This window comes from Acipenser ruthenus, chromosome 16, assembly GCF_902713425.1.
Source record: "Acipenser ruthenus chromosome 16, fAciRut3.2 maternal haplotype, whole genome shotgun sequence".
In the NCBI taxonomy this organism is placed as follows: domain Eukaryota; kingdom Metazoa; phylum Chordata; class Actinopteri; order Acipenseriformes; family Acipenseridae; genus Acipenser; species Acipenser ruthenus.
Genome location: NC_081204.1, coordinates 16,724,220 through 16,752,063, shown reverse-complemented (window position 1 = coordinate 16,752,063; position 27,844 = coordinate 16,724,220). Strand labels below are relative to the sequence as shown.

Genomic DNA, 27,844 nt, shown 5'->3' with positions numbered 1-27,844 from the left:
CCAGTCTGTCGGTACAACCCCTGTGTCAAGAGACTGTTGCATGATCTTGGTTAGCGGTTTGTAAATAACTTCTTTCATTTCTTTGAGTACAATTGGGAGGATCTCATCCGGCCCAGGGGATTTGTTTATTTTAAGAGCTCCTAGTCCCTTTAACACTTCTGCCTCTATTATGCTAAAGTTATTTAAAACTGGATAGGAACAGGTCGACATGTGGGGCATGTTGTCCGTGTCCTCCTTTGTAAAAACCTGTGAAAAGTAATCATTTAATATATTTGCTATTTTTTTTCTTCGTCTATGATTTTGCCATTTGTGTCTCTTAGACATTTAACCTCCTCTTTGAATGTTCTCTTGCTGTTATAATATTGGAAAAACATTTTGGAATTGGATTTAGTCCACTTAGCAATATTGATTACTATCTCTCTCTTGGCCTTTCTGGCTTCCTTTTTGACTTGTGTTTGCAGTTCCAAGTACTCTTTCTGTGTACTTTGTTTTTGGTCCCTTTTAAATGCTCTGTAAAGTGCCTTTTTTTCACTGAATATTTTTTTTAATTGATCTATTAAACCATTTTGGCCATTTTGTTTTAGATTTAGATTTGTCTACTTTTGGGATGTAATTGTTTTGCGCCTCTAGTACTACATTTTTAAAAAACAGCCATCCTTTTTCTGTGGATGTTTTCTCTATTTTACTCCAATCTACTTCTGTTAGTCTCTGTTTCATAACTTCATAGTTCGCTTTTCTAAAATTGTAAACTTTAGCTTTAGTCATTACTTTTGGGGTTTAAAAAAACACTTCAAATGAGACCATGTTGTGGTCTGAGTTTGCCAATGGCTCTCTGACCTCTGTTTTAGTTATTCTGTCTTCGTTATTTGAAAAGACTAAATCAAGGCATGCCTCCCCTCTAGTCGGTGCCTTGACAAATTGCGTTAGGAAGCAGTCATTTGTCATTTCCACCATTTCAATTTCGTCCGGGGTCTCCCAATTTATATGGGGGAAGTTGAAATCCCCCATTAGTATGGCTTCTCCTTTTCTACACGCATTTCGAATGTCATTGTATAACAGATTATTTTGCTCGGCGTCTGAATTTGGCGGTCTATAGCATGCTCCTATTATTATGCTCTTTGAATTTTTGTCCATTATTCTGACCCATATTGATTCGGCGTTGTTTTCTTTGTCCAGATTTAACACCTGGGCTTCAAGACTATTTCTTATGTATAGCGCTACCCCTCCGCCTCTTCTGTCCTGCCTGTCTTTCCTATACAGTGTATAGGAAAGACATGTAGGTTCCAATATGTGTTCCATAGTAAGCATGACCCTATCTGGACTCTGATGAGCTTGTTTTTCATTTGACCTAAAGGAGAGATCAGAGGTCACAGGCAAGGATATTTCTGATAGAGCATATATGGGTTCCTATATGTGTTCATAGTAACCATGACCCTATTTCCACTCTCTAAGGAGTTAAAGCTAGTTTTTCATTTGACTTTTAGGAGAGGTCAGAGGCAAGGACATTTTTTGATAGAGCATATATGTGTTCATATATGTGTTCCATAGTAACCATAACCCTATCTGCACTCTCTAAGGAGTTGTAGTTTTTGAGTTGACATTTACGAGAGGTCAGAGGTCACGGGTAAGGATTTTTTTTGTAGAGCATGTATGGGTTCCTATATGTGTTCCATAGTAACCATAACCCTATCTGCACTCTCTAAGGAGTTATAGGTAGTTTTTCATTCACAGGCAAGAACATTTTTTGAAAGAGCATATGTGGGTTCCTAAGTGTTTCATAGTAACAATGACCCTATATGCAATCTCTAAGTAGTTATAGCTAGTTTTTTATATAACCTTTAGGAGAGATCAGAAGTCACAGGCAAAGATATATTTTGATAGACCATATACGGGTTCCTATATATGTTCCACAGTAACCATGACCCTATCTGCACTCTCTAAGGAGTTATTAGGAAATTTTGCATTTGACCTTTAGGAGAGGTCATGGGTAAGGATATTTTTTGATAGAGCATATATTGGGTTCAGCACGTCGACATGAAACTGAAGGACAGAGGGTGGACTAGTGAGCTTGTTGTTGTAGTAGTTAGAGGTAAGAACATGCTGCATATTCAGTAATGGCAGGTGTTTATTCATCATATATATATATATGAGAGAGCATTTTTGTGTTTTCTAAAAACGGTTAGTCTTCTGTTTTCCTTGCCAATCTGCAGAAAGTCCAGTGGTGCTCCACAGTGTTCTCGTTGGCACGCTCGCTCATGTGGTGCACACGCGTGTTCCTGATGGTGAAGCCCTGCTTGGTGATGTACTCCACCAGGTGCACGCGCAGGGACACCTCTTGGTGATAGTCACATGGTCCAAAGGTAAAGGACACCTGGCAGTCCCTGGTGTCCATCATGTGCTTGTTCCACTTGGTGAAGTTGTTGGAGACGCCTTCCAGAAGGGAGCGCACCTTGGTGGTGATGGTGAGCTGGGTTATGATGACTGCTACGGGGTTTGAGTATTTGGAAAGCTTGCGGGTGCTGGAGAGCTCCACCACCTCCTCGAAGGTGTCCAGTGGGTACAGAGGCTTGGGGTCGGTGAGGCACTGGATCAGGGGCTCGATCTGGTAAAAATCAGCCTCCTTGCGGAGCAGGTCGATCTCCTTGAAGTCCATGGGCAGGGTCAGCTCCGAGGTGCGCAGGAAGTTCAGGATGTACCGGAACAGCGGCCCGTCCCGGTCGATGAAGAAGTGTCCATGGGAGTCCCGGGCGGAAGGGAAGTCTCCTCGGAACATGGCACCCAGCATGGAGTCCGGGTACCGTGTCAGCGTTGAGAGAGACGTGGTGTACAGGTGCCCTCCGACATTCAGAGTGACTGGATCAGTCATCTAGACACAGGAAACAAAGAATTGATCAGGGATCTCCACAAAACAAAGTCTGGATCTGGGATCTCGACACAAAACAAAGAGACTGGATCAAGGATCTCGACACAAAACAAAGAGTCTGGATCAGGGATCTACACAAAACAAAGAGTCTGGATCAGGGATCTACACAAAACAAAGAGTCTGGATCAGGGATCTACACAAAACAGAGACTGGATCAGGGATCTCAACACAAAAAGAGTCTGGATCAGGGATCTACACAAAAAGAGACTGGATCAGAGATCTCGACACAAAACAAAGAGACTGGATCAGGGATCGCCACACAAAACAAAGAGACTGGATCAGGGATCGCCACACAAAACAAAGAGACTGGATCAGGGATCGCCACACAAAACAAAGAGACTGGATCAAGGATCTCGACACAAAACAAAGAGACTGATCAAGGATCTCGACACAAAACAAAGAGTCTGGATCAGGGATCTACACAAAACAAAGAGTCTGGATCAGGGATCGCCACACAAAAAGAGTCTGGATCAGGGATCGCCACACAAAAAGAGTCTGGATCAGGGATCTACACAAAACAAAGAGACTGGATCAGATCTCGACACAAAACAAAGAGTCTGGATCAGGGATCTACACAAAACAAAGAGACTGGATCAGGGATCACCACACAAAAAGAGTCTGGATCAGGGATCTCGACACAAAACAAAGAGACTGGATCAGGGATCTTGACACAGAAACACTTCATTGACTTTATTTCACTCATTTACAAATAACATTACATTATTATAAATAATTTAAGAGCATTACAAGGCCAACTTAAAAGGCATTTGCATTGCATATAACAGTTAAACAGTCCAAAGGTAGGATTTGGTAGGATTTGTATGAAATGTTCAGGGTTGTAACAAAGGTGTCAGGTGTGCAACCCTGTCAGTTTTGTCCAAGTCAAGGTGTCAGGGCCTGTATTTATCATGTGTGTGTGAATAAATTACTTGATTTTTGTACGTATAAAGTTTAGAATTGTCACATGCATAATTAGATTTTGATTTATAAATCTTGCGTAAGACACTCGCACACGTTAATAAATTGAAATGTCACTAAAGTTGTTCGCACATGGACATGTGCATGTAAAATTCCCCCATATAGCCATGGTCAGTGTAGCCATCTGAACGGTTCCGTTTTCTAGACGAGTGGTGCGCTGCTGTTTTGAAGAATACACTCATCGTGGGTTCCGATTGGTCATTTAGCAGACCGAGACAGGCATCACATATAATCTGCACATGAATGGAATGGGGCTGTTTTCTGTTCAAGAAATTAAATTCCTTCTCTCTTGGTGCTTTGCTACATGAGTACAGTCTGCAGCACCGATCACATTGCTACATGAGTACAGTCTGTAGCACCGATCGCATTGCTACATGAGTACAGTCTGTAGCACCGATCGCATTGCTACATGAGTACAGTCTGCAGCACCGATCGCATTGCTACATGAGTACAGTCTGCAGCACCGATCACATTGCTACATGAGTACAGTCTGCAGCACCGATCACATTGCTACATGAGTACAGTCTGTAGCACCGATCACATTGCTACATGAGTACAGTCTGCAGCACCGATCACATAGCTACGAGTACAGTCTGCACCGATCACATTGCTACATGAGTACAGTCTGTAGCACCGATCGCATTGCTACATGAGTACAGTCTGCAGCACCGATCGCATTGCTACATGAGTACAGTCTGTAGCACCGATCGCATTGCTACATGAGTACAGTCTGTAGCACCGATCGCATTGCTACATGAGTCAGTCTGCAGCACCGATCGCATTGCTACATGAGTACAGTCTGCAGCACCGATCGCATTGCTACATGAGTACAGTCTGTAGCACCGATCGCATTGCTACATGAGTACAGTCTGCAGCACCGATCGCATTGCTACATGAGTACAGTCTGCAGCACCGATCGCATTGCTACATGAGTACAGTCTGCAGCACCGATCACATAGCTACGAGTACAGTCTGCACCGATCACATTGCTACATGAGTACAGTCTGCAGCACCGATCGCATTGCTACATGAGTACAGTCTGCAGCACCGATCGCATTGCTACATGAGTACAGTCTGCAGCACCGATCGCATTGCTACATGAGTACAGTCTGCAGCACCGATCGCATTGCTACATGAGTACAGTCTGTAGCACCGATCGCATTGCTACATGAGTACAGTCTGCAGCACCGATCGCATTGCTACATGAGTACAGTCTGCAGCACCGATCACATAGCTACGAGTACAGTCTGCACCGATCACATTGCTACATGAGTACAGTCTGCAGCACCGATCACATTGCTACATGAGTACAGTCTGCAGCACCGATCACATTGCTACATGAGTACAGTCTGTAGCACCGATCACATTGCTACATGAGTACAGTCTGCAGCACCGATCACATTGCTACATGAGTACAGTCTGCACCGATCACATTGCTACATGAGTACAGTCTGCAGCACCGATCGCATTGCTACATGAGTACAGTCTGCAGCACCGATCGCATTGCTACATGAGTACAGTCTGCAGCACCGATCGCATTGCTACATGAGTACAGTCTGCAGCACCGATCGCATTGCTACATGAGTACAGTCTGCAGCACCGATCGCATTGCTACATGAGTACAGTCTGCAGCACCGATCACATAGCTACGAGTACAGTCTGCACCGATCACATTGCTACATGAGTACAGTCTGCAGCACCGATCGCATTGCTACATGAGTACAGTCTGCAGCACCGATCGCATTGCTACATGAGTACAGTCTGCAGCACCGATCACATAGCTACGAGTACAGTCTGCACCGATCACATTGCTACATGAGTACAGTCTGTAGCACCGATCGCATTGCTACATGAGTACAGTCTGCAGCACCGATCGCATTGCTACATGAGTACAGTCTGCAGCACCGATCACATTGCTACATGAGTACAGTCTGCAGCACCGATCACATTGCTACATGAGTACAGTCTGTAGCACCGATCACATTGCTACATGAGTAGTCTGCAGCACCGATCACATAGCTACGAGTACAGTCTGCACCGATCACATTGCTACATGAGTACAGTCTGCAGCACCGATCACATTGCTACATGAGTACAGTCTGCAGCACCGATCGCATTGCTACATGAGTACAGTCTGCAGCACCGATCACATTGCTACATGAGTACAGTCTGCAGCACCGATCACATTGCTACATGAGTACAGTCTGCAGCACCGATCACATTGCTACATGAGTACAGTCTGCAGCACCGATCACATTGCTACATGAGTACAGTCTGTAGCACCGATCACATTGCTACATGAGTACAGTCTGCAGCACCGATCACATAGCTACGAGTACAGTCTGCACCGATCACATTGCTACATGAGTACAGTCTGCAGCACCGATCACATTGCTACATGAGTACAGTCTGCAGCACCGATCACATTGCTACATGAGTACAGTCTGTAGCACCGATCGCATTGCTACATGAGTACAGTCTGTAGCACCGATCACATTGCTACATGAGTACAGTCTGCAGCACCGATCGCATTGCTACATGAGTACAGTCTGCAGCACCGATCGCATTGCTACATGAGTACAGTCTGCAGCACCGATCACATAGCTACATGAGTACAGTCTGCAGCACCGATCACATAGCTACGAGTACAGTCTGCACCGATCACATTGCTACATGAGTACAGTCTGTAGCACCGATCGCATTGCTACATGAGTACAGTCTGCAGCACCGATCACATAGCTACGAGTACAGTCTGCACCGATCACATTGCTACATGAGTACAGTCTGTAGCACCGATCGCATTGCTACATGAGTACAGTCTGCAGCACCGATCGCATTGCTACATGAGTACAGTCTGCAGCACCGATCACATAGCTACGAGTACAGTCTGCACCGATCACATTGCTACATGAGTACAGTCTGTAGCACCGATCGCATTGCTACATGAGTACAGTCTGCAGCACCGATCACATTGCTACATGAGTACAGTCTGCAGCACCGATCACATTGCTACATGAGTACAGTCTGCAGCACCGATCACATTGCTACATGAGTACAGTCTGCAGCACCGATCACATTGCTACATGAGTACAGTCTGCAGCACCGATCACATTGCTACATGAGTACAGTCTGCAGCACCGATCACATTGCTACATGAGTACAGTCTGTAGCACCGATCACATTGCTACATGAGTACAGTCTGCAGCACCGATCACATAGCTACGAGTACAGTCTGCACCGATCACATTGCTACATGAGTACAGTCTGCAGCACCGATCACATTGCTACATGAGTACAGTCTGCAGCACCGATCACATTGCTACATGAGTACAGTCTGCAGCACCGATCACATTGCTACATGAGTACAGTCTGCAGCACCGATCGCATTGCTACATGAGTACAGTCTGCAGCACCGATCGCATTGCTACATGAGTACAGTCTGCACCGATCGCATTGCTACATGAGTACAGTCTGCACCGATCACATTGCTACATGAGTACAGTCTGCAGCACAGATCACATTGCTACATGAGTACAGTCTGCAGCACCGATCACATTGCTACATGAGTACAGTCTGCAGCACCGATCGCATTGCTACATGAGTACAGTCTGTAGCACCGATCACATTGCTACATGAGTACAGTCTGCAGCACCGATCGCATTGCTACATGAGTACAGTCTGCAGCACCGATCGCATTGCTACATGAGTACAGTCTGCAGCACCGATCGCATTGCTACATGAGTACAGTCTGCAGCACCGATCGCATTGCTACATGAGTACAGTCTGCAGCACCGATCACATTGCTACATGAGTACAGTCTGCAGCACCGATCACATTGCTACATGAGTACAGTCTGCAGCACCGATCACATTGCTACATGAGTACAGTCTGCAGCACCGATCGCATTGCTACATGAGTACAGTCTGCAGCACCGATCACATTGCTACATGAGTACAGTCTGCAGCACCGATCACATTGCTACATGAGTACAGTCTGCACCGATCGCATTGCTACATGAGTACAGTCTGCAGCACCGATCACATTGCTACATGAGTACAGTCTGCAGCACCGATCGCATTGCTACATGAGTACAGTCTGCAGCACCGATCACATTGCTACATGAGTACAGTCTGCAGCACCGATCACATTGCTACATGAGTACAGTCTGCAGCACCGATCGCATTGCTACATGAGTACAGTCTGCAGCACCGATCACATTGCTACATGAGTACAGTCTGCAGCACCGATCACATTGCTACATGAGTACAGTCTGCAGCACCGATCACATTGCTACATGAGTACAGTCTGCAGCACCGATCGCATTGCTACATGAGTACAGTCTGCAGCACCGATCGCATTGCTACATGAGTACAGTCTGCAGCACCGATCGTATTGGGGGACCCAGCAAACCCTTTTTACTCAAATCTGCTGTTCTTCCCTGTTGGACAGCGACATAAGAGTCTAAAACCCCAGGCATCAATAAGCTAAAGTAAGAGGCATGTGATACGCCAAATCAATATGGGTCAGAATAATGGACAAAAATTCAAAGAGCATAATAATAGGAGCATGCTATAGACCGCCAAATTCAGACGCCAAGCAAAATAATCTGTTATCAATGACATTAGAAATGTGTGTAGAAAAGGAGAAGCCATACTAATGGGGGATTTCAACTTCCCCCATATAAAATGGGAAAACCCGGTGGGGAGCACAACGGACGAAATTGAAATGGTGGAAATGACAAATGACTGCTTCCTAACCGACTAGAGGGGAGGCATGCCTTGATTTAGTCTTTTCAAATAACGAAGACAGAATAATTAAGACAGAGGTCAGAGAGCCATTGGCAAACTCAGACCACAACATGGTCTCATTTGAAGTGATTTTTAAAACCCCAAAAGTAATGACTAAAGCTAAGGTTTACAATTTTAGAAAAGCAAACTATGAAGGTATGAAACAGAAACTAACAGAAGTAGATTGGAGTAAAATAGAGAAAACATCCACAGAAAAAGGATGGCTGTTTTTTAAAAATGTAGTATTAGAGGCGCAAAACAATTACATCCCAAAAGTAGACAAATCTAAATCTAAAACAAAATTGCCAAAATCGTTTAATAGATCAATTAAAAAAAATATTTAGAGAAAAAAGGCACTTTACAGAGCGTATAAAAGGGACCAAGAACAAAGTACACAGAAAGAGTACTTGGAACTGCAAACACAAGTCAAAAAGGAAGCCAGAAAGGCCAAGAGAGAGAGATAGAAATAAGCATTGCTAAGGGGGCTAAAGCCAATTCCAAAATGTTTTTCCAATATTATAACAGCAAGAGAACATTCAAAGAGGAGGTAAAATGTCTAAGAGATACAAATGGCAAAACCATGGATGAAGAGTAAAAAATTGTACTAACAAGGTTGTAGCACTAGCTACATGAATGCAGCATAAGTAATTTGCTGCCTGCTGCTCTTAATTGAGTATCAGAATACCTGGCCAGGTTAAGTTAATTCTCTATTAAATTGCTAAATAAGTAATTTTGTCCTCGTTTCTAAAGCGGGCTTTTCAGATTCATAAGGTAAAACTTAGGTGAAGCTATATCCATTTACTGTCAGTTTTTGGTAAGGGGTTTATCTCTGCACTGGTCTCTCTTGTTTTAACTGAATGATTTTTTCCTAAATTTCCACATGGAAGTTCTAATTAGAGTCAGGTGTTGCTAATTGCCTTGGCAAAGGGCTTATTGAGCTTGATTTATCATTGTCTAAGTATCTTAATTGGGAGCCCTTTAAATATGGCTATTACTTCCTGGGAAGGGTGTAGTTCCTTTTCTGGGTGTGGTTTTGTGTGGATGCAGAGTGTTTGGAGGAAAGAGCAGGGTTTTTTGAAGAAGGTTGTTGTCTATAAAAGAGAGATTGGGAAGCAATGATCGGTTGGTTGTTAGAAACAGTGTATTTTTTCTAATCTGCCATTTTCCAGTTGGAAAGTAACCAGTTATCTAATCTCCTGCCCAATGGAAACTATCTACATCATTCAAATTGTTTATTTTTTATCCTAAGAGCAACAACGGTGACTAATCCATTTATTATCCAAATCATCACTTTTTGTCTCCTTACCTGGTTGGAAACTCCAAGCTCGACAGGACCAAGGAAGAACTGGGTGAGATCCCCTGATGGGGAGGAATCTTATTTTTCTGCTGCTGGATTATCTGTTTTGTTCTGACTATTTGGGATTATTATCATTTTGTTTGTTTATCGGGGTTTAATGAGCACCTTGCATAGAAGTCTCATTTTGTTTTGTTTTTTGTTGTTTTTTTTTTGTTTTGTGTTTAAACTGTTCTAGCTTAACCTGTATTCTCAATATGGACCTGATATAACAGCCTGGGACTTTTAAAGTATTGCTTGTGGTTGTTTTCATGGACATTTTTTTCTATAAGGACTGCCTGATGGACTCTGTGAAACACTTTAATCAACATGGGCATGTTAGGCTGTACATTTACTAAACGCTTGATCTGTCCTATATGATTAGTATTAATGTGGTCTCTGCTGAACATTTGTGAATGGTCCAAATGCTGTCCGATTAAAACTCCTGTACATCAAATGTTTGATACCTCTGTTGACAAGTATAATATTCCACACATATTCAATAACATCTGCTATGTGAATTCTGGTGCTGTCTTCTGATTTAATTTTCTTAATATTTTCTATGTGTTGTAAACAATCCTGCCTTACCCAGCAATTTTTCTTGGTTCTGTCACGCAATCCTACTACTCTGGATAGTTTATATTGTTCAGGGTAGTTTACTTGTAATTCCTTCACAAAATACTAGTTATTGGACGTTGCTTAAGGATTGGGTTTGTTACAAGGTTGTACTAACAAGGTCAAACAATACGTTTTATTAAACATTTTAAAACTAATAAACAAAAGTGAAGACTGCATGTGTACGTGAGTACATTATTGTAGATAGTAATTCATAGTCAGCATTTTTGTAAATAGCAACACATGTAATGCACAATAAAATAAATTTTTTTTCATCGGTGTGTATTTCAGGCACAGCTTTATGGCTGGCAAGGTGACACAGCTGAGAGAATGTTTTCCACTGTCATCCCGTCTGGTGCGGTCAGTGTCAGTTTCTCGGCACACAGTACAGTAGTCGCTCAGTAACGAGGTGCAAACAGGTGATCGATCAATCTGTATGAGCGTTTACGAAGGTGCTTTGTTAAAAAAAAAATATATATCTAAATTTATAAGTCTGTGTATTTTTTAGCTAAATAAAATCTAAGCCTATTTTTAGGGACCCCAAATGTTGCTGTTGATGCCAACTTAGGCACTACACATAAGGACTAGTAAGTTTACATCAGGACTAGCAAGTTTCAAAAGGTACTAGTCCTTTGGACTAGTAGCACAGTATTGTTAGTTTCTAACCCTGCATTATCATAAAGGGTGTTTTCTATAAATAGTCATAGATTTGTTTTCACCCACATCACTCATTTGTATTTTACAGCAAACCTGTCAACCACCACCTAAAATAACCTGTCCACCGATCTTCCTTTACCATCTCCAGAATGCAAGTGAATGAGTGAAGCACCTTGAATAAGCAACCTCCTGTGTTCAGCCACTATGATGACCAGTTAAGTCAAGTTGTGCATCCAGATTAGCACTCATTTTGGACTATTTTACCTAAAGTAACATGAGGCAATAAAATGAGTGTGAAACCAGCCGTAAAACATCAGGGTCTACTCTCTTACCATGTAGCCCCAGTCTCCATTATCCATTTGCTCTGCCTTGGTTGATTCCTCCTGGATTGCAGCGAGTGAGATGAATAAATATTCACCCTCTGCTCCCAATGCGCTGACGGTAGTGCAAGACTGGAATCTCCTATAGGAAATACAGATCTGTCACTAAACCAGAACGACAAAAAGAATCGAAAGGAAGATTCTAAAGATCTATGAAGGATTTGTGTCCACATTGAGAACACACAGCATTCTATTGTTCTCTGACTGTGCAAGACTCAGCTAATGGGCACCAAAACACTTAGAGAAAATCAAACAGTATCAAGTGGGCGATCCTGAAATCTGATGCACACAAAACTCCATCTGCTTCATTGCAGGACTGGACCTTTTCAATAAGCAATTTGCTAATGCTGACCATGTTTTATAGGACCACATTAATTTCCTGTATGAATTTCTTACAATGTCTGACCATGTTCCTCATTTTACCTAGACAGTGACATTTATTGTAAGACGTAAATCTGTTTGGTTTCAGAGGCTAGACGAATAGAGACCATGTCAGTACTGTGGCTATATATATATCTCTCAACTTTGTGGAAATTGGATATTGAAATTGTATTTCTTATGTATAATTTGAACAGTTTATTTTAATGATTTTGTTTAATATATTTAAGAAATAAATAAGTAGTTTTTTTCCTTATTTATATAGCACCTTATGACATAGAACCCAAGGTGCTTTACAGAAAACATAATACACACAGCATAATAAAACATTCAAATAGCATACTATTAGTATTTATCCTTGGAATAACCACGAGCCCTGCATCCTGAGAGCTAAGATTCCGTTTAGGAATGTATGGGATCAACAGCTCTTGTAAATAACTGGGTGCTAATCCATTAAGAGCTTTATAAGTTAAAAATAAAATCTTAATTCAAAACTGCACAGGAAGCCAATGTAAGGAGGCCAAGACAGGAGTAATATGTTCACCTCTTCTGGTTTTAGTTAGAATTCTTGCAGCAGCATTCTGAATAAGCTTCAAGCGAGACACCAAATACTACTTTGGAATCCCAGAAAAAGTGCATTACAATAGTTGATTCTTGATGAAACAAAGGCATGCATTAGCCTCTCAGCATCAGATACAGAAATAATAGATCTAAGTTTAGCTATATTTCTCAAATGATAAGATGCTTTAGTAATTTTCCTAATATGGGACTGTAACAGGGGAGACCTGTGCTGACACTTCTGGTGTATTCATAGTGCTGCAGGAAGAGGGCAGCAGCCGTTCAGTATCATGGCAGTGACACAGAGAGGTGGGAGAGAGGGTGTGTGGGCTTTCCTTCTCTCTGAGAGGCGGGTCTTGGGGGATTGCTAGCCCTATAAAATAACATTCTGCTGTTTCCTCAGGTCTGCCCTTTTAAGAGACGTGCGGACGCTCTGGTCCAGAATTGACACGGCCGGGAAGGAAAAATCTGAAAAGAAAAAAAAAGAACACAACAAAAGAGAATAGGGGTAGCAAGGAAAACCGTGGGCAGACCCCATCACTATTTTTATTAACAGATAGGTAGGACGGAGACCCAGACCGTACGGGTAGCGACGGTCGGGGTGAAGCTGCCGAGTGCAGCACCTTTTATTTGTAGTTTTGATTACTCTTTCTCTTTTGTTGTGTTCCTTTTTTCTTTCGCCTTTTGATTATTCTTTTGTTGAGCACCTGTGAATGCGCCTGCACCTGTATTCTGAATTCTTTACCACCTCTGGTATTGTTGTGGTTCTGTTTTTACCATGGTTGGTAGGCAGACCACAGTCAACAGCGCTCTCTGCGGGCTGAAAAGAGGAATTACCCACCCGGAATAAAACTGGGCACCTGTGCGGTGTTTCAAGTTCATCTGTGTCTCCCTTGTGTCGGTGAATTACCCAGCACCCTTCCACAGGGACTCAAATGACAGAACAACATCAAAAATGACCCCCAAATTTCTTGCTTCAAGTTTTAGTACTGAGGAAAGGCTGTTAAGATCTATTTTATATAAATCAACATTTAATTGGTGCTGTGAACCCACAAGCATGACCTCCGTTTTATCAGAATTCAACATCATAAAATTCTGAGACATCCAACACTTTGTCTGCAAAGTAAGCAGCTAATAGCGCCCCAGTAGAGGGATTGCGTGGATTGAAAGACAAGGTACTTTACCTAGATTGCTCCAGTAAAAAAATCAACTGTATAAATGGGTAATTGTATGTAAAAATAATGTGATATCTTGTAACAATTGTAAGTCACCCTGGATAAGGGCGTCTGCTAAGAAAGAAAAAATAATAATAATCTCCCCGACAGAAACGTACTGAAACCTATCAAAAAGATAAGACCTAAACCAAGAATGGACACCGTCTGTCAAACCCACTAAACTCCCACGCCGATTAATAGAATGGAATGGTCCACAGTATCAAAGGCAGCGCTAAGATCAAGAAGAATTCAAACTGAAGGAAAGCCAGAGTCTGAACTCATCACCCTTATCAACTTATACTACCCGAACAAGAGCCACCTCAGTGCTATGTGCAGATCGAAATCCAGACTGAAATTTCTCAAACCATTACAAGCTAAAAATGTGAGTAATTGATTGGCAACAACTTTCTCCAAGACCTCGGCTAAAATGGAAGATTGGAAATTGGCCTATAGTTCTTAATAATAACTGTAGGATCCATCTTTTTTTAAGCTGGGGTTTAACCACTGCAACCTTAAGTGCAGAGGGAACTATACCAGATGAAAGTGATTCATTTATAATTGTTAAAATGCTTATATGAGCAACACTAAATATATATTTTAATAGTTTAGTAGAAATAGGATCAAGGGCACAAGTGGTTGGTCTCGTATGCCTAACTAACGCTGTCAGCTCTTGCAAAGTAACCAACGAGAAAGCCTCCATCGTAGTTTTATCAGGTCTAGCCAATTCAAAGAAGGAAGAAAGGCTCATAATAGGAGTCTGTAAGATCTTATCACTAATGTCGAGAATTTTATTTTGAAAGACTTTTAAAAACTGAACCAATATTAGAGGTAGAAGCAACAGCAGGTGAACTTACTCATTTATCTATAGATGCAGAAAGAAATCCAGGATTATTTTTATTTTTTTCAATCAGGTTAGAATAGTATAAAGATCTAGCCTGGGACAAAGCCTTCTTATATTTAACTCGGTGGCTTTTCCATGCAAGATAATGAATATGCAGTTTGGAATTCTTCCATATGCGTTCCAATTTAGGACCATCACATTTCAGTTTCCAAGTAGAATCATTAATAAGACGTGGTCAGACATGAGAACCGTGGAATATTTACACAGCGATTCACCACCTTGAGTTGTTTTCTGATTCAACTGATATTCATTCAGAAAACAAGAATATGACGGCTGTGGATTCTTTCAGGGATCCAGTCTCCTAAAGTATCCACAGCTCTGTGTTGTCTGTTATGAATCCAGGAAATGTTTTAATACCCAACAATGTCCCTTTGGGCTCTGAGGGGCACACTTCCCAAGTACTCGGTTTGATGTTAATATTTTACGAGGGCTCCGACTGCTGGAGTAAAATGCTTTTGCACCCTATAGTGACCAGCCTCTCCAGAAGCAGTGAAACTACCCAAATTAATGTGATGTTGAGATAGGAATCCAGCAGCCAGCTTGGCCAGCACTGCCATATTCCTGTATTCTAAATCTAACCCTGAACTTGACGTCATCCTACAGGACTGGAGTACTTAAGACACACACGTCTGACTGATTCACTGATTTTCAAGCACAGATTCTTTGTATTTATACAACTACAATATATACAAGGTCCTTTCTTTAAATTCCCAGGTAAAAATCAAGCACGTGAAAATACTGAATTATAACATTACTTGATAGGCTACTTAATGTAAAACAATGTTTGTTATGCGGTTTTGAAGAAGTGTATTATAACAAACAGTTGTATATTTTGTTTAAGGAGCAGTACTGCAGTCACTTTGCATGTCTTTCTAGTCCGTTTCATTTCACCTGGACACTGGAGAGAAATCGATTTGTTTCGGAGATTATACGAATAGTGCCCTTTGCACGGTCAGAATACACACATTTTGAGTTCACTTTTTATTTATTTTTTTTCAACTGGTGCAGGTACGAATGTATCCGGGAAAGGGCTGCTGGCGGTACATCACCGTTCCTCTATACGCACTCGCAGCATTGCACAAAACCATTGTAACCCGAGCTGTAAAACACACCGTTAATCCCCGGGTTGTGTCCTGCATGCTTACCTTAATTCGATGCCTGTGTCTCTTTCCTGTTCATCCAGACAGTCCAGCTGATTAAATGATTCACTTCTGACTGTTTCTGTCTGTCTGTTGCCTTCCGCGCTGGATGAACAGCTGGTTTCCCGGAGTTCTGGTACAGCAGAATTTAAACATGCTTTGTTTAAATGCTGGTGGCGTAGCTGTGCTACTATGGGTGTCAACAGCAACTGCTTTAACTTTTACAGGAAAATGCTTGTGGGCACGGCAGCTTTCATGATGCTCCGCTGCTGAGATTGGGTCTAAAACCCAGAGCACAGTAATAGTCAACAAGGCAGCTCAGAACAAGGACGAGTTTGAAACGCACTGAGGCAGAAATCATTTCATAACTGTGTGACAGCAAGCCGCATTTCTTTCATTCTTGTTTTGTAAGAGGGCAGGTAGGCTAGAAACTCTTACAGCCGGGTATCGGACAAAAAACAGAAACGCCTGCCACATCACAGTAGGCCTATGCTGTGTATGTGAGGTCAGTGCGTGCGTTTGCCTCGATTGGACGAATGTGCAGGCGAGCTGTATGATCTGTACAGACTGTGCTGCGGGACAGCGTCCTGTACCCGCAGTGAACCAGCCCCGCTGTGTGTGTGTGTGTGTGAGAGAGAGAGTGTTCTCTGTGTGTGTGTGTGTGAGAGAGAGAGTGAGTGTTCTCTGTGTGTGTGTGAGAGAGTGTTCTCTGTGTGTGTGTGAGAGAGTGTTCTCTGTGTGTGTGTGTGTGAGAGTGTTCTCTGTGTGTGTGAGAGTGTTCTCTGTGTGTGTGTGTGAGAGTGTTCTCTGTGTGTGTGAGAGTGTTCTCTCTGTGTGTGAGAGTGTTCTCTCTGTGTGTGAGAGAGTGTTCTCTGTGTGTGAGAGAGTGTTGTGTGTGTGTGAGAGAGAGAGAGTGTTGTGTGTGAGCGTGTTCTCTGTGTGTGTGTGAGAGAGAGATTGTGTTCTCTGTGTGAGTGTTCTGTGTGAGAGTGAGTGTTCTCTGTGTGTGTGAGAGAGTGTTCTCTGTGTGTGAGAGAGAGAGTGTTCTCTGTGTGTGTGAGAGTGTTCTCTATGTGTGTGTGTGTGGGAGAGAGTGTTCTCTGTGTGAGAGAGTGAGTGTTCTCTGTGTGTGTGAGAGATTGTGTTCTGTGTGTGAGAGAGTGTTCTCTGTGTGTGAGAGAGTGTTCTGTGTGTGTGAGAGAGAGTGAGTGTTCTCTGTCTGAGAGAGATTGTGTTCTGTGTGTGAGAGAGTGTTCTGTGTGTGTGAGAGAGAGTGAGTGTTCTCTGTGTGTGAAAGAGAGTGTTCTGTGTGTGTGAGAGAGAGTGAGTGTTCTCTGTGTGTGAGTGTTCTCTGTGTGTGTGTGTGTGTGAGAGAGAGTTCTCTGTGTGTGAGAGAGTGTTCTCTATGTGTGTGTGTGAGAGAGTGTTCTCTGTGTGTGTGTGAGAGTGTTCTCTATGTGTGTGTGTGTGAGAGAGTGTTCTCTGTGTGTGTGTGTGTGTGAGAGAGAGAGTGTTCTCTGTGTGTGTGTGTGAGAGAGAGTGTTCTCTGTGTGTGTGTGTGTGTGTGTGAGAGAGAGAGTGTTCTCTGTGTGTGTGTGAGAGAGAGAGAGTGTTCTCTGTGTGTGTGTGTGTGTGTGTGAGAGAGAGTGAGTGTTCTCTGTGTGTGTGTGTGTGAGAGAGAGTTCTCTGTGTGTGAGAGAGAGTGTTCTCTATGTGTGTGTGTGAGAGAGTGTTCTCTGTGTGTGTGTGAGAGAGAGTGTTCTCTGTGTGTGTGTGTGTGTGAGAGAGAGAGAGTGTTCTCTGTGTGTGTGTGTGAGAGAGAGAGAGTGTTCTCTGTGTGTGTGTGTGAGAGAGAGAGAGTGTTCTCTGTGTGTGTGTGTGTCTTACATTTTGCGAGCAGTACTATCTCCCCGGTCAGACGCACTTACCACACTAACTCACTGTCTGTGGTCAGAGTCGCACTGGGACCTGCGCCAGTGCACAAGACCTGCAGGAATACCTGCAGCTTAGTTTTCTTATTTACAATCAAAACTGCATTTTCTGTGTTTTTTAAAATTCAATTTGTTTTATTTTTGTTTTAATTGTTCTATTTCTACAAACTAGCTTTTAATGTAATCGTTTAAGTGTTCGTTTTCTTCGTGTGTGTGAAGGCTAAGCGCTTTGATATCCTTGTGATGAAAGGCTCCATAGAAATGGGAATTGCTATTGTTGTATAGTTAAATATATTTCATTTTTTGTCCTGTTACCTTAGTTATATCTTAATTTATATTACCTACTTAGCAACACGAGTAATTATTTTATTTTACGTATAGTAATAATAATAATTGTCAAAATTATTTACTTTACGGACTATTAATCATATAACTGTAGGATACGAAATACTCTGTCTATATACTGTCGTCCCTGGCATATTTAGAGCTAGGGCGAAAAGTTTTGAATCACGCTATAGAATTAACTAAGTTTTCTTCATAACGTTGAATGAAACCTGCTGCATAATGTTACGTTAACATATTGAATTACACATACAGCTTTGTAGTTTTCCATATACTTAACGAAAAATTGACAACAATTGAAAAATGTGACTATGGCTTGCGGTAGACTTGTTATATAATTGTAAATGATGTTAAATAAAATCTCAATTTAGTTCACATCGTGTTTTTTTTGTTTGTTTTTAATGTCTCAATCCTAACATTTCAGGTGATGCTCTTGGTCCTTAGCTGTCTGTAAACTCCACCGCGAGATTTTAACTTGCCCTTGACCAGCAGTCCAATCACAACAGTTAGCTGACAGACTGCACCTCGCCTCACCACAGACACTCACCGTGATTGGACATCGGTAAGCTAAGACCCGCCTATTGCCAACACCAGTCGTTAGCATTGGGTAGCAATCCTAGTTTAACAATATCCTTCAAGGCTAGAGGACAGGGACAAGATGGCATTACTTAAAAGCTGCGTTCGTTCTGGGAGGGTAAGGGAATGGTTTAAAATGTCAGTTTTATTGACACGTACAAGCACAATGAGCGTTAAATTCATGTTTTGTTTTTTAACAGAATGTTTTCGCTGTGATCTTGCGGAGGGAGCTCCACAAAACAGCGCCTGCTTTAGTGCAGGTAAGTTATTCCCAGTCATGTATTCACCGTGGAAATGTTACCGTGATTCGTGTTGCTTGTGCTGAGTGTCGGATGCATGGGGTGGAGCATTCATTAGGAACTCGAGTGTCCACACATTCCGATACCGAAGTGTATACAGTTTAAAGCAGGTTTGGAGAGTTATAGTTGAACATTACGTAAACTAAACAGGTTTAGACTCCTACAGAAAGCTAGTGCTGGGACTAACACAGGTTGATTTTATTTTAAGTGGCACACTCACATTGTGTGATGAAAGTTTACCTTACTTACAACCACACTGTCGCACAGTTCCTTCTCTCGGACTGTACTATAGTATAACAGTTATTATAACATCCTGTTAATGTCATACATTTTGAAAGATTGGAATGATATTCCGGGGGGTGGGGGCTGTATCTGACATGCTTGGAGTTCTGTTTGGAAATAGTCTGTTGCTGTTCTTTGCTTGTGTGTTTGTACTACTGTACTGGGTGTAAAACACCCTCTTCCTAGTCAGATAGGTCTGTGCCCACACTAGGGCAGTCCTTTCCTTGGCTGTGCTGGTGCAGGTTGGTAAGGTAGTGGGGGTGTGTTTCAGGTGACTGTTCGGGATGCTCTGACCCAGGCCATGGACGAGGAGCTGGAGAGAGATGAGCGAGTGTTTCTGATGGGGGAGGAGGTGGCACAGTACGATGGTGCATACAAGGTAACAAAGCCGCTCGGACTGCACTTTGAAAATTCAGTGCAAAGGTATTCTGTCTTTGAAATTTGAATAGATAATTAAAGCCTCATGTATTTTTCAGGTCAGTCGAGGACTATGGAAGAAATATGGAGATAAGCGAATCATTGACACTCCTATTACAGAGGTATGAGCAGCCAGGCGCTGGATTGACAGCACCTTGAGTATAGTCACCTCAATACTGTTTCAATGTTCTTCATGCTTTTCATTTGTTTTGTTTTAGATGGGCTTTGCTGGAATTGCAGTCGGTTCTGCTATGGTAAGAAATGATGCATCCCTTTCAGGGAAGTTTGTATGAATTTGAAATGCGATGCTCCTGTTGTGGCAAATTGAATCTGGGAGTTAGTCATTTATGAGCACATGTTATTGGAAAATAGATTACATATTAGTTAATATTGTGGGGGGGGCGGGGGGCGGGGGGAGCCTGTAACTAAGGCTGTATTCACGGTTATGTGAAATTTACCCATTGCTGTGTAATGTGCAGTCCCCTGAGAATTCCCATTTCTGAAAGGACAGTGTAAATATCCATGTTTATCACCTTAAATAAATGCAGCAAATGTGTCCTTATTGCTGCGCTGCCTGATCCACAGCATTCAGCAACCTGGCAGCCCGCTTAGTTTGCTTCCATGTCTTTTTTTTATTTTTTATTATTTTTATTAAACAAAATATTCTACAATGTAGCGTTTTACTGTTCAGGTCAGCATTTAAATGTTTAGAAACATTTTCTTGTATAATATCTAAGGTTATCAAGTCTGTGACACTGCTGTTTTTCTGCTTTAATAAATATATTGTCTTGAAGTATCTAATTAGACTATGAAATGAGCCATTTCTACTGTGAAATGGCCCTATCTATAGCAATTAAATCCATCATATTTGTAAATTTATATAAAAGTGCATTACCACAAGATCCAAATATATCATGTGATCATTTGAGTCATGGTTCATATCCACAGGGTTACAAACCCATGCTAAATGTGTTGGACCATGACGGTGACCTGTTTCTGAATGACTTAAGTTTCTGCTGTAGTGCAGCTTTGCGTTAGTCTTAATTTGTGTATTCCTTTATTTTCTCTATTCATTACAAGTGAATAAACCCTTTTCACTCTTGTTTTTAACCTTGGACTGCTTGCATGTCTACAGTTGGTACACTGCTGAATGTCCAATAGAAATGGAGGATACACTGTGTATTTAGAGAACTGCTCTCAAACTATGCGAGAATGTGTTGAGGGAATATTGTATGTAATGTTAAAGCTAGAACATTGTATGTAATGTTAATGTTTAAGCAAGTGCAAAGCAAGTTCCTCAGAAAAAAATGAAATTCTGAAGTTGGAGGAACTTTCTTTGCCTTCAGTTCCCACTTGTGTTCTTGAAACCAGTGTGTTTTTCTATCAATACAGTAGATCCTATCACCCCAAAAGCCTGTGTTGTACATGCTTTAAAAAGAGTTTTGTTTCTGATTCTGATGTTTACTGTTTCAGGCTGGCTTGAGGCCGATTTGTGAGTTCATGACTTTCAATTTCTCCATGCAAGCCATTGACCAGATTATAAACTCTGCTGCCAAGACATCCTACATGTCTGCTGGGCTGCAGTCTGTCCCCATTGTGTTCCGAGGCCCCAATGGCCACTCTGCTGGAGTGGCAGCCCAGCATTCCCAGTGCTTTGCAGCCTGGTATGGGCACTGCCCTGGGCTCAAGGTGCTCAGCCCCTGGAGCGCCGAAGATGCTAAAGGGCTCCTCAAAGCTGCCATCAGAGATGACAACCCAGGTATACGTTACACTTGCCATTTTCTTTTTCAGTTTGTGAATTTTGTGCTTCTAAAAGGTCAGTATTCTGGCTCCAGTCAGACCAGGTGTGGAAGGAAAGCTGCCATCACTAGTGCTCAATCCTGACAATGGCAGACATGATGCTTTTGTGACCTGGATTGAGTTTGAAGCCTAGAACTCCTAGAACTAAATGCTTTATCTAGGTACCAGACATACTGCTAGTGTTAGAGGACTGCAACAGCTTAACACATGCTAAATAAAAAGACCAGATGGGTTTGTTTTAACAGAGCACTAATGTTTTAGATACAAGGGTAGGACAGTGAATGGCTTGTCCTTCACATGAACTTCTGGTGTTTTGTTCTGTAATACATGTGAGCTCCATCTCCTCCCTGTTCTGTTTCTCAGTTGTGTTTCTTGAAAACGAGCTGTTGTACGGCGTTGCCTTTGAGGTCTCAGAAGAAGCTCAGTCCAAAGACTTTGTTGTCCCCATTGGAAAGGCAAAGGTAGAGAGGCAAGGTGGGTGAACGAAGGGCTGTGAAACTGTAGACACGATACCTCAGCTGCTCTGCATGACTAATATGCCAATGAAATATAGAAACTTCATAAAGATAAACCCTGTATATTTTAGGTTTTGTTTTACAAATTGTGGATCTGTCAAGGCAGTAAAACTGGCAAAAATAATAAAAGGGTTGTTGGTTCAAACCATGCAGGCAACACGAAATGAAATCCTTTTTGTTGCTTCAACGGGAACAAGAAAAATCAACAATATTCTGCGATTCTTAAGTTTCAAAAAATAAGATTGCCATGACAATCTGCTAGGTTTCTCTTGGCTGCTGTATTAAGGACTTCATTAATATTAGGGCTGTAACCTCGTTGTAGAGGCCTAAACTATCTTAAGGGGTTCTAGCTGTCATTTCAAGATGACTAAGAAAAGATCTGGTATTTAACTGATCAAAGACTAGGTCTCATAAAATCAATCCGTGTACTGTAGCTGGTGCTGGAGGGATTAAGATGTCTGTTTTTTGTTCTCTTCCTTTAGGGACTCGCATTACCCTGGTCTCCCACTCCAGGTATGTGGGGCACTGTCTGGATGCAGCAGCGGTTCTGGCTAAAGAAGGCATTGAGTGTGAGGTGGGTCTTGCCTCTTGCAGTGTGTGTCTAGCTCCAGTATGAATTCAGTTTTCTTATTGCATAGTACCGGTGCTCTGAATACAGTTTACTGCTGTTTTCTGATTTGGATAGTACCGGTGCTGTGCCCCCCCCCCCCCCCCCCCTTTTTTTTTTTTTTAAATTTATTTTTCTTGGTTGGGGGTGGGGGGGTACTATTGATTTGTGTGTAAATCAACAGAGCTCTAGTGGAACAGCGAGTTTGCATGGATACTGACTAAGTATTGAGTGTTGATTGTCTTTCACCTTGCACTGAGAGGAAGGTTGCATGTTTTGACTGGTTATTTAAGCACTTGCTATATTTTGCTTGTATAATGGCAAGCCCTCGTCCTCCGCAGGTCATCAATCTCCGCAGTATCCGGCCCCTGGACATGGAGACGATCGAGAGCAGCGTGGCGAAGACCAATCACCTGGTCACCGTGGAGGGGGGGTGGCCACAGTTTGGCGTTGGAGCGGAAATCTGTGCCAGGATCATGGAAGGTAATATCTTCAACCTTATTTATACCACGCCGATGATCTCTTCCACAATAATATTTTAACAAACCTCACCAAATTAGAAAATTGCCAGACTTTTAATAAAAAAGAGGGAAATTCAAATTCGTGTGTATTATAACACGCATAGAACCCTCAAACAGACGAATATTGACACTGCAGCAAACAAACCAACAGTAACCAGAGAAATGCATACATACCCAAAATTCACTGTTTCTCCAACTAAATTTATTTTAAGCACAACAGTTAATAACTTAAAGTTCAGTTCAGTCTCTACACTGTGGGGGGGGGGGGGGGGGGGGTTTGGGGGGGGAACAAAAACAAAAAAAAATCTTCTTGGAAGGAAGAAAAAGATTCGATGTAAAATTAGATGACCAGTCCCAGGAAAGTGTTGCCAGCAGAACTTTGGTTTTCCAAGAGGGGGAGGGGGTGTCCTGTTAACAGCAGCAATCAACTCAAACTGTGCACGACAGTGTAATTATCAGGAGGTAAGTCCACACAGATAGGTGATGAAGGTGACCATTTAATATGCATGCTGTCTTTAAGAGCCAGGCAAAGGGCTCCCAAGTGGCGCATCCAGTAAAAGCACTCGCTAGAGTGCAGGATGCGCTCTATAGCCTGGACGTCGCCGGTTTGAGTCCAGGCTATTCCACACCCGACCGTGGACGGGAGCCCCTGGGGGCGTCGCTCAATTGGCCGAGCGTCGTCCGGGAGGGAGGGTTAGGTCGGCCAGGGTGTCATCGGCTTACCGCGCACCAGCGACCCCTGTAGTCTGGCCGGGTGCCTGCGGGCTTGCCTGTAAGCTGCCCAGAGCTGCGTTGTCCTCCGACATTGTAACTCTGAGGCGGCTGCACGGTGAGTCTGCAGAGTGTAAAGAAACGGGCGGCTGACGGCACACGCTTCGGAGGACAGCGTGTGTTCATCTTCGCCCCTCCTGAGTCAGCGCAGAGGTGGTAGCAGTGAGCTGAGCCTAAAAAATAATTGGGCATTTCAAAATTGGGGAGAAAATAATAAAAACTAATTGGCAATGACCTAAAAAATTTTAAAAAAAGAGAAAAAAGAGCCAGGCAAATGGCTTTGAATTTTGGGTTAGGTAAGAATAAATTTCAATATTGAAACCAAACCCCCCCCCTGCCCCCCCTTGTTTTTTTGTTTGTATAAAATGTACTTGAGCGTAGGTCATGAAGTGGTACTTTCTTTAGCTGACCATTTTTGACTGTAAAGAATGCTAGGTATTGGAGTCCGTGTGTGTGTTTCCTTCCTTTAGGCCCAGCCTTTAACTATCTGGATGCACCAGTGATCCGGGTGACCGGTGTAGACATCCCCATGCCTTACGCGAAGATCCTTGAAGACAACAGTGTACCTCAGATAAAAGACATTATTATTTCAGTGAAAAAGTCATTGAATATCTAAGTTCTTAGGCTAGTCAATCTTCACATTCTGTTGTATTCATTGCTGATATGTTGGGTCTTTTTAAAAGATGACAATTTCTCATGCCATGTTATTTAATCAGCAAACAGGACATGCTGGCAATATTAAGACTATCTTTGTGATAGAGAGGTTTCAAAGAAATGGTTATTGTTGCTGTGTATTGGTCATTTGTAGAGCTCTGTGGAATCTGTACTCCATTTAAACGCCATAACATAATACAAATGTGGACAATACTTTTTTGAAAAATTAAAACTATTGTAAGCCCCCATACATGGCTTCAGTGCTTTTTGTTTTTGTATGCAGTTAAGATTGCTTGTACGGTTTTGCCTTCTTTCCCCTCCTTGATTGTCCTGGGTCTGATTTTGAAGGGTATAGGTGTAGTTTACGTGGGGGACATGTCCCCTCGCATTGCAGGAGTACTAAACTTTTATTTCTCAATGTGTTTGTATAATCGCTACTCTCTATAGCAGTCACCGCAAGGACCCAGCGGAAACACCAGTCATCTGGGGCCGGTTGTACTGATGAGATTAAACAAAATAAAAATGGGATTGGATCTGGGATCACTGGAGTCACGAGAAGGGGTTGTACTACGTGGATCCACTGATTCATTATGTTCCAGACCAGGAGCAGCATTTGCTATAACTAGGGAAACTGACCAATGAAGCGAAGAAGACCCCAGCAAACTCATGGGCAAAGATAGAGGAGGATGCGCTATGCTGCTGTATCCAAATCCCTCTATTTTATGTAAACAGGGAAATAGTTTAAGTTTGTAATTCACCATAGCTTGTCGGTCATCACCAGGGATACTAGGAATCGGTTTGCTGTGGATTAACACAGGACAAACGCAGATTATCTATGTTTTCGGAGACATTTTAGTTAAGTTTGGGGAGGGGCAAAAAACATGCAAGACTTTTTTTGGTTTAATAACCAAATCAATACACATGTAATACATTAACACAGGCAACTTTGCTTTAAATTTATGTAAACATACCGGTCTAATAAAACTGCTTCCGGCATTCAAGTTCAGTTTACTTCAGTATTCAGAGCTGTTCAAAGATGCCGAAAAACAATAAAAACCACCCTTAAAGATCAGGTCAATGAGTTTGGCAAGGACAAATTGCACGTCGATGGTAATGTGCTGTTAGTGTTAAACTCGCAGGCAGACCTTGTAGAACACATGGGAAGCGCTAAACATAGATTTAATGCAAGGAAACTTAAACAAGATGAGGCTGAAAGAGCAGGGCCATCGAAACACTGAAACAGACCACTGTGCTTGGATCATTTAAGAGTCTTACAACTGCCAAAGAACAGCGTGAAACTTTCAGATTTTGTCAAAATGTGTGTAAAAGCCGACATTCCTCTGTACAAAGTGGATCAACCGGCAGTTTGAGATTTTTCAGCAAGCATGTTAGGGAGGCGGTGCCATTCCCAAGTCGGACCGATTGTAGCTGGAATGCTGCAGCTCTATTTGAACAATAGCCGACCGGATGACGAAGACTGACTCGAGTTGTATATATTTTTTTTTTTACAACACGGAACTATTTGTAATATTTGAAGGAAGTGTTTCTTTGTTTTATTGATTTAATGGCGCTGGTAAGCTTAGAATTTGAAAGTGTAACCATTTTTTATTTTAGCAGATGCATTTATCCAAAGCAACTTGCACATGTTGCACTGTAATACAAGGTTACAGTTCAAGAATAAAAGTTATAAACTAAACACGGACAAGTGTAACAAGAACAATAAATCCCTCATCTGTTACCCAATAGTACTGTTTGTGTGTCTTAGAATGTGGCAGGGAAAACTCAGTTATTCAGAGTGCAAATAGATTTTTTTTTTTTTTTTTTTTTTTTTGAAAACTAGGATCCCTGGTAATCACACTGAGAGTTCGGTCTAGTTAGTTTAACTTTTCATTTTAAATTGAAACGGTAAACTTAAAACATTGCAGCAAAAAGATTGTGCCTTGTGCAGATAAACATAGACATCAATAAAAACCAAGTACTTTACCAAGCGCTTTTTACATTATTACACCAAATGAATCTCGGTATTATTACTACTTCTAAATGCTGTTGGGGGTTTTAAACACATTGCACAGATTATTGCATCTATTTTATTATGAACGTTTATCAATGCTTCAAAAAACACTTTAGGTCATGTTTTACTAAACAGTTTAAAACCTAATAAAGCAGTTACCATAACGAACATGATTGTATTAGAACATAAAGTTTATAAACGAGAGGAGGCCATTTCTGCCCATCTTGCTTGTTTGGTTATTAGCAGCTTAGTGATCCCAGAATCTCATCAAGCAGCCTCAAGTGTGTTTTCTGTTCTGAATGCCCCTTTATCTAATCTCTATTTGTGACCCTAGGTCCTTGTTTTTTTTTTTTGTTTTTTTTTGTTTTGTTTTTTTTCAGCTTGAAAAAGTCCCTTGGGTCGACATTTTCAATACCTTTTAGAATTTTGAATGCTTGAATCAGTTTGCCATGTAGTCTTTGTTCAAGACTGAATAGATTCAATTCTTTAAGCCTGTCTGCATACGACATGCCTTTTAAACCCGGAATAATTCTGGTCGCTCTTCTTTGCACTCTTTCTAGAGCAGCAATGTCCTTTTTGTAGCGAGGTGACCAGAACTGAACACAGTATTCTAGGTGAGGTCTTACTAATGCATTGTAAAGTTTTAACATTACTTCCCTTGATTTAAATTCAACACTTCTCACTATATATCCGAGCATCTTGTTGGCCTTTTTTTATAGCTCCCCCACATTGTCTAGATGAAGACATTTGAGTCAACCTAAACTCCTAGGTCATTTTCATAGATCCCTTTTTCAATTTCAATATCTCCTATATGATATTAATAATGCACATTTGTATTGCCTGCATGCAGTACCTTAAGCTTTTCTCTATTAAATGTAATTTGCCATGTGTCTGCCCAGTTGTGAATGTTGCCTAGATCATTTTGAATGACCTTTGCTCCTGCAATGCTATTTGCCACTCCTATTTTTGTGTCGTCTGCAAATTTAACAAGTTTACTTACTATACCAGAATCTAAATCGTTAATGTAGATTAGGAAGAGCAGAGGACCCGATACTGATCCCTGTGGTACACCACTGGTTACCTCGCTCCATTTTGAGGTTTCTCCTCTAATCAGTACTTTCTGTTTTCTACATGTTAACCACTCCCTGATCCAAGTGCATGCATTTCCTTGAATACCTTCTGCGTTCAGTTTGAGAATTAATCTTTTATGCGGGACTTTAAAAAGGTTTCTGGAAATCTAAATGAACCACGTCAT

General features: G+C 41.9%; 2 protein-coding genes across 3 annotated transcripts; one reads left to right on the top strand and one right to left on the bottom strand.

Moving 5' to 3' along the window:
* Positions 1-2,101: 2,101 nt before the first annotated feature.
* On the bottom strand, positions 2,102-16,163 carry LOC117412030 (BTB/POZ domain-containing protein KCTD6). Of its 2 annotated transcripts, XM_034019971.2 has the most exons (3): positions 15,870-16,163; positions 11,626-11,755; positions 2,102-2,866 (listed from the first exon to the last, which is right to left on the bottom strand). In XM_034019971.2, the coding sequence occupies exons 2-3, from the start codon at positions 11,650-11,652 to the stop codon at positions 2,180-2,182; spliced, it is 714 nt and encodes a 237-aa protein (XP_033875862.1). In that variant the 5' UTR covers positions 11,653-11,755; positions 15,870-16,163; the 3' UTR covers positions 2,102-2,179. The 2 variants fall into 2 exon arrangements, with proteins under 2 accessions (XP_033875862.1, XP_033875863.1); XM_034019972.2 differs by lacking the exon at positions 11,626-11,755.
* Positions 16,164-18,710: 2,547 nt separating this feature from the next.
* Positions 18,711-24,826, top strand: LOC117411866 (pyruvate dehydrogenase E1 component subunit beta, mitochondrial-like). Its single transcript, XM_034019672.3, has 10 exons — positions 18,711-18,830; positions 18,913-18,972; positions 19,565-19,672; positions 19,770-19,832; positions 19,929-19,964; positions 21,184-21,469; positions 21,874-21,984; positions 22,508-22,599; positions 22,974-23,115; positions 24,395-24,826. Exons 1-10 carry the CDS (start codon positions 18,795-18,797, stop codon positions 24,538-24,540), a joined length of 1,080 nt encoding a protein of 359 aa, XP_033875563.1. The 5' UTR covers positions 18,711-18,794; the 3' UTR covers positions 24,541-24,826.
* Positions 24,827-27,844: the final 3,018 nt, after the last annotated feature.

Bases quoted from the DNA above. Each gene is read 5' to 3' on its own strand.
- LOC117412030 (XM_034019971.2), bottom strand. From the start codon at position 11,652: ATGGATAATGGAGACTGGGGCTACATG. The intron at 2,867-11,625 runs GTAAGAGAGTAG...TCCTGTGTCTAG, and splicing joins ATGGAGACTGGGGCTACATG to ATGACTGATCCAGTCACTCT.
- LOC117411866 (XM_034019672.3), top strand. From the start codon at position 18,795: ATGGCATTACTTAAAAGCTGCGTTCGTTCTGGGAGG. The intron at 21,470-21,873 runs GTATACGTTACA...TCTGTTTCTCAG, and splicing joins CATCAGAGATGACAACCCAG to TTGTGTTTCTTGAAAACGAG. The intron at 22,600-22,973 runs GTGGGTCTTGCC...CGTCCTCCGCAG, and splicing joins AAGAAGGCATTGAGTGTGAG to GTCATCAATCTCCGCAGTAT.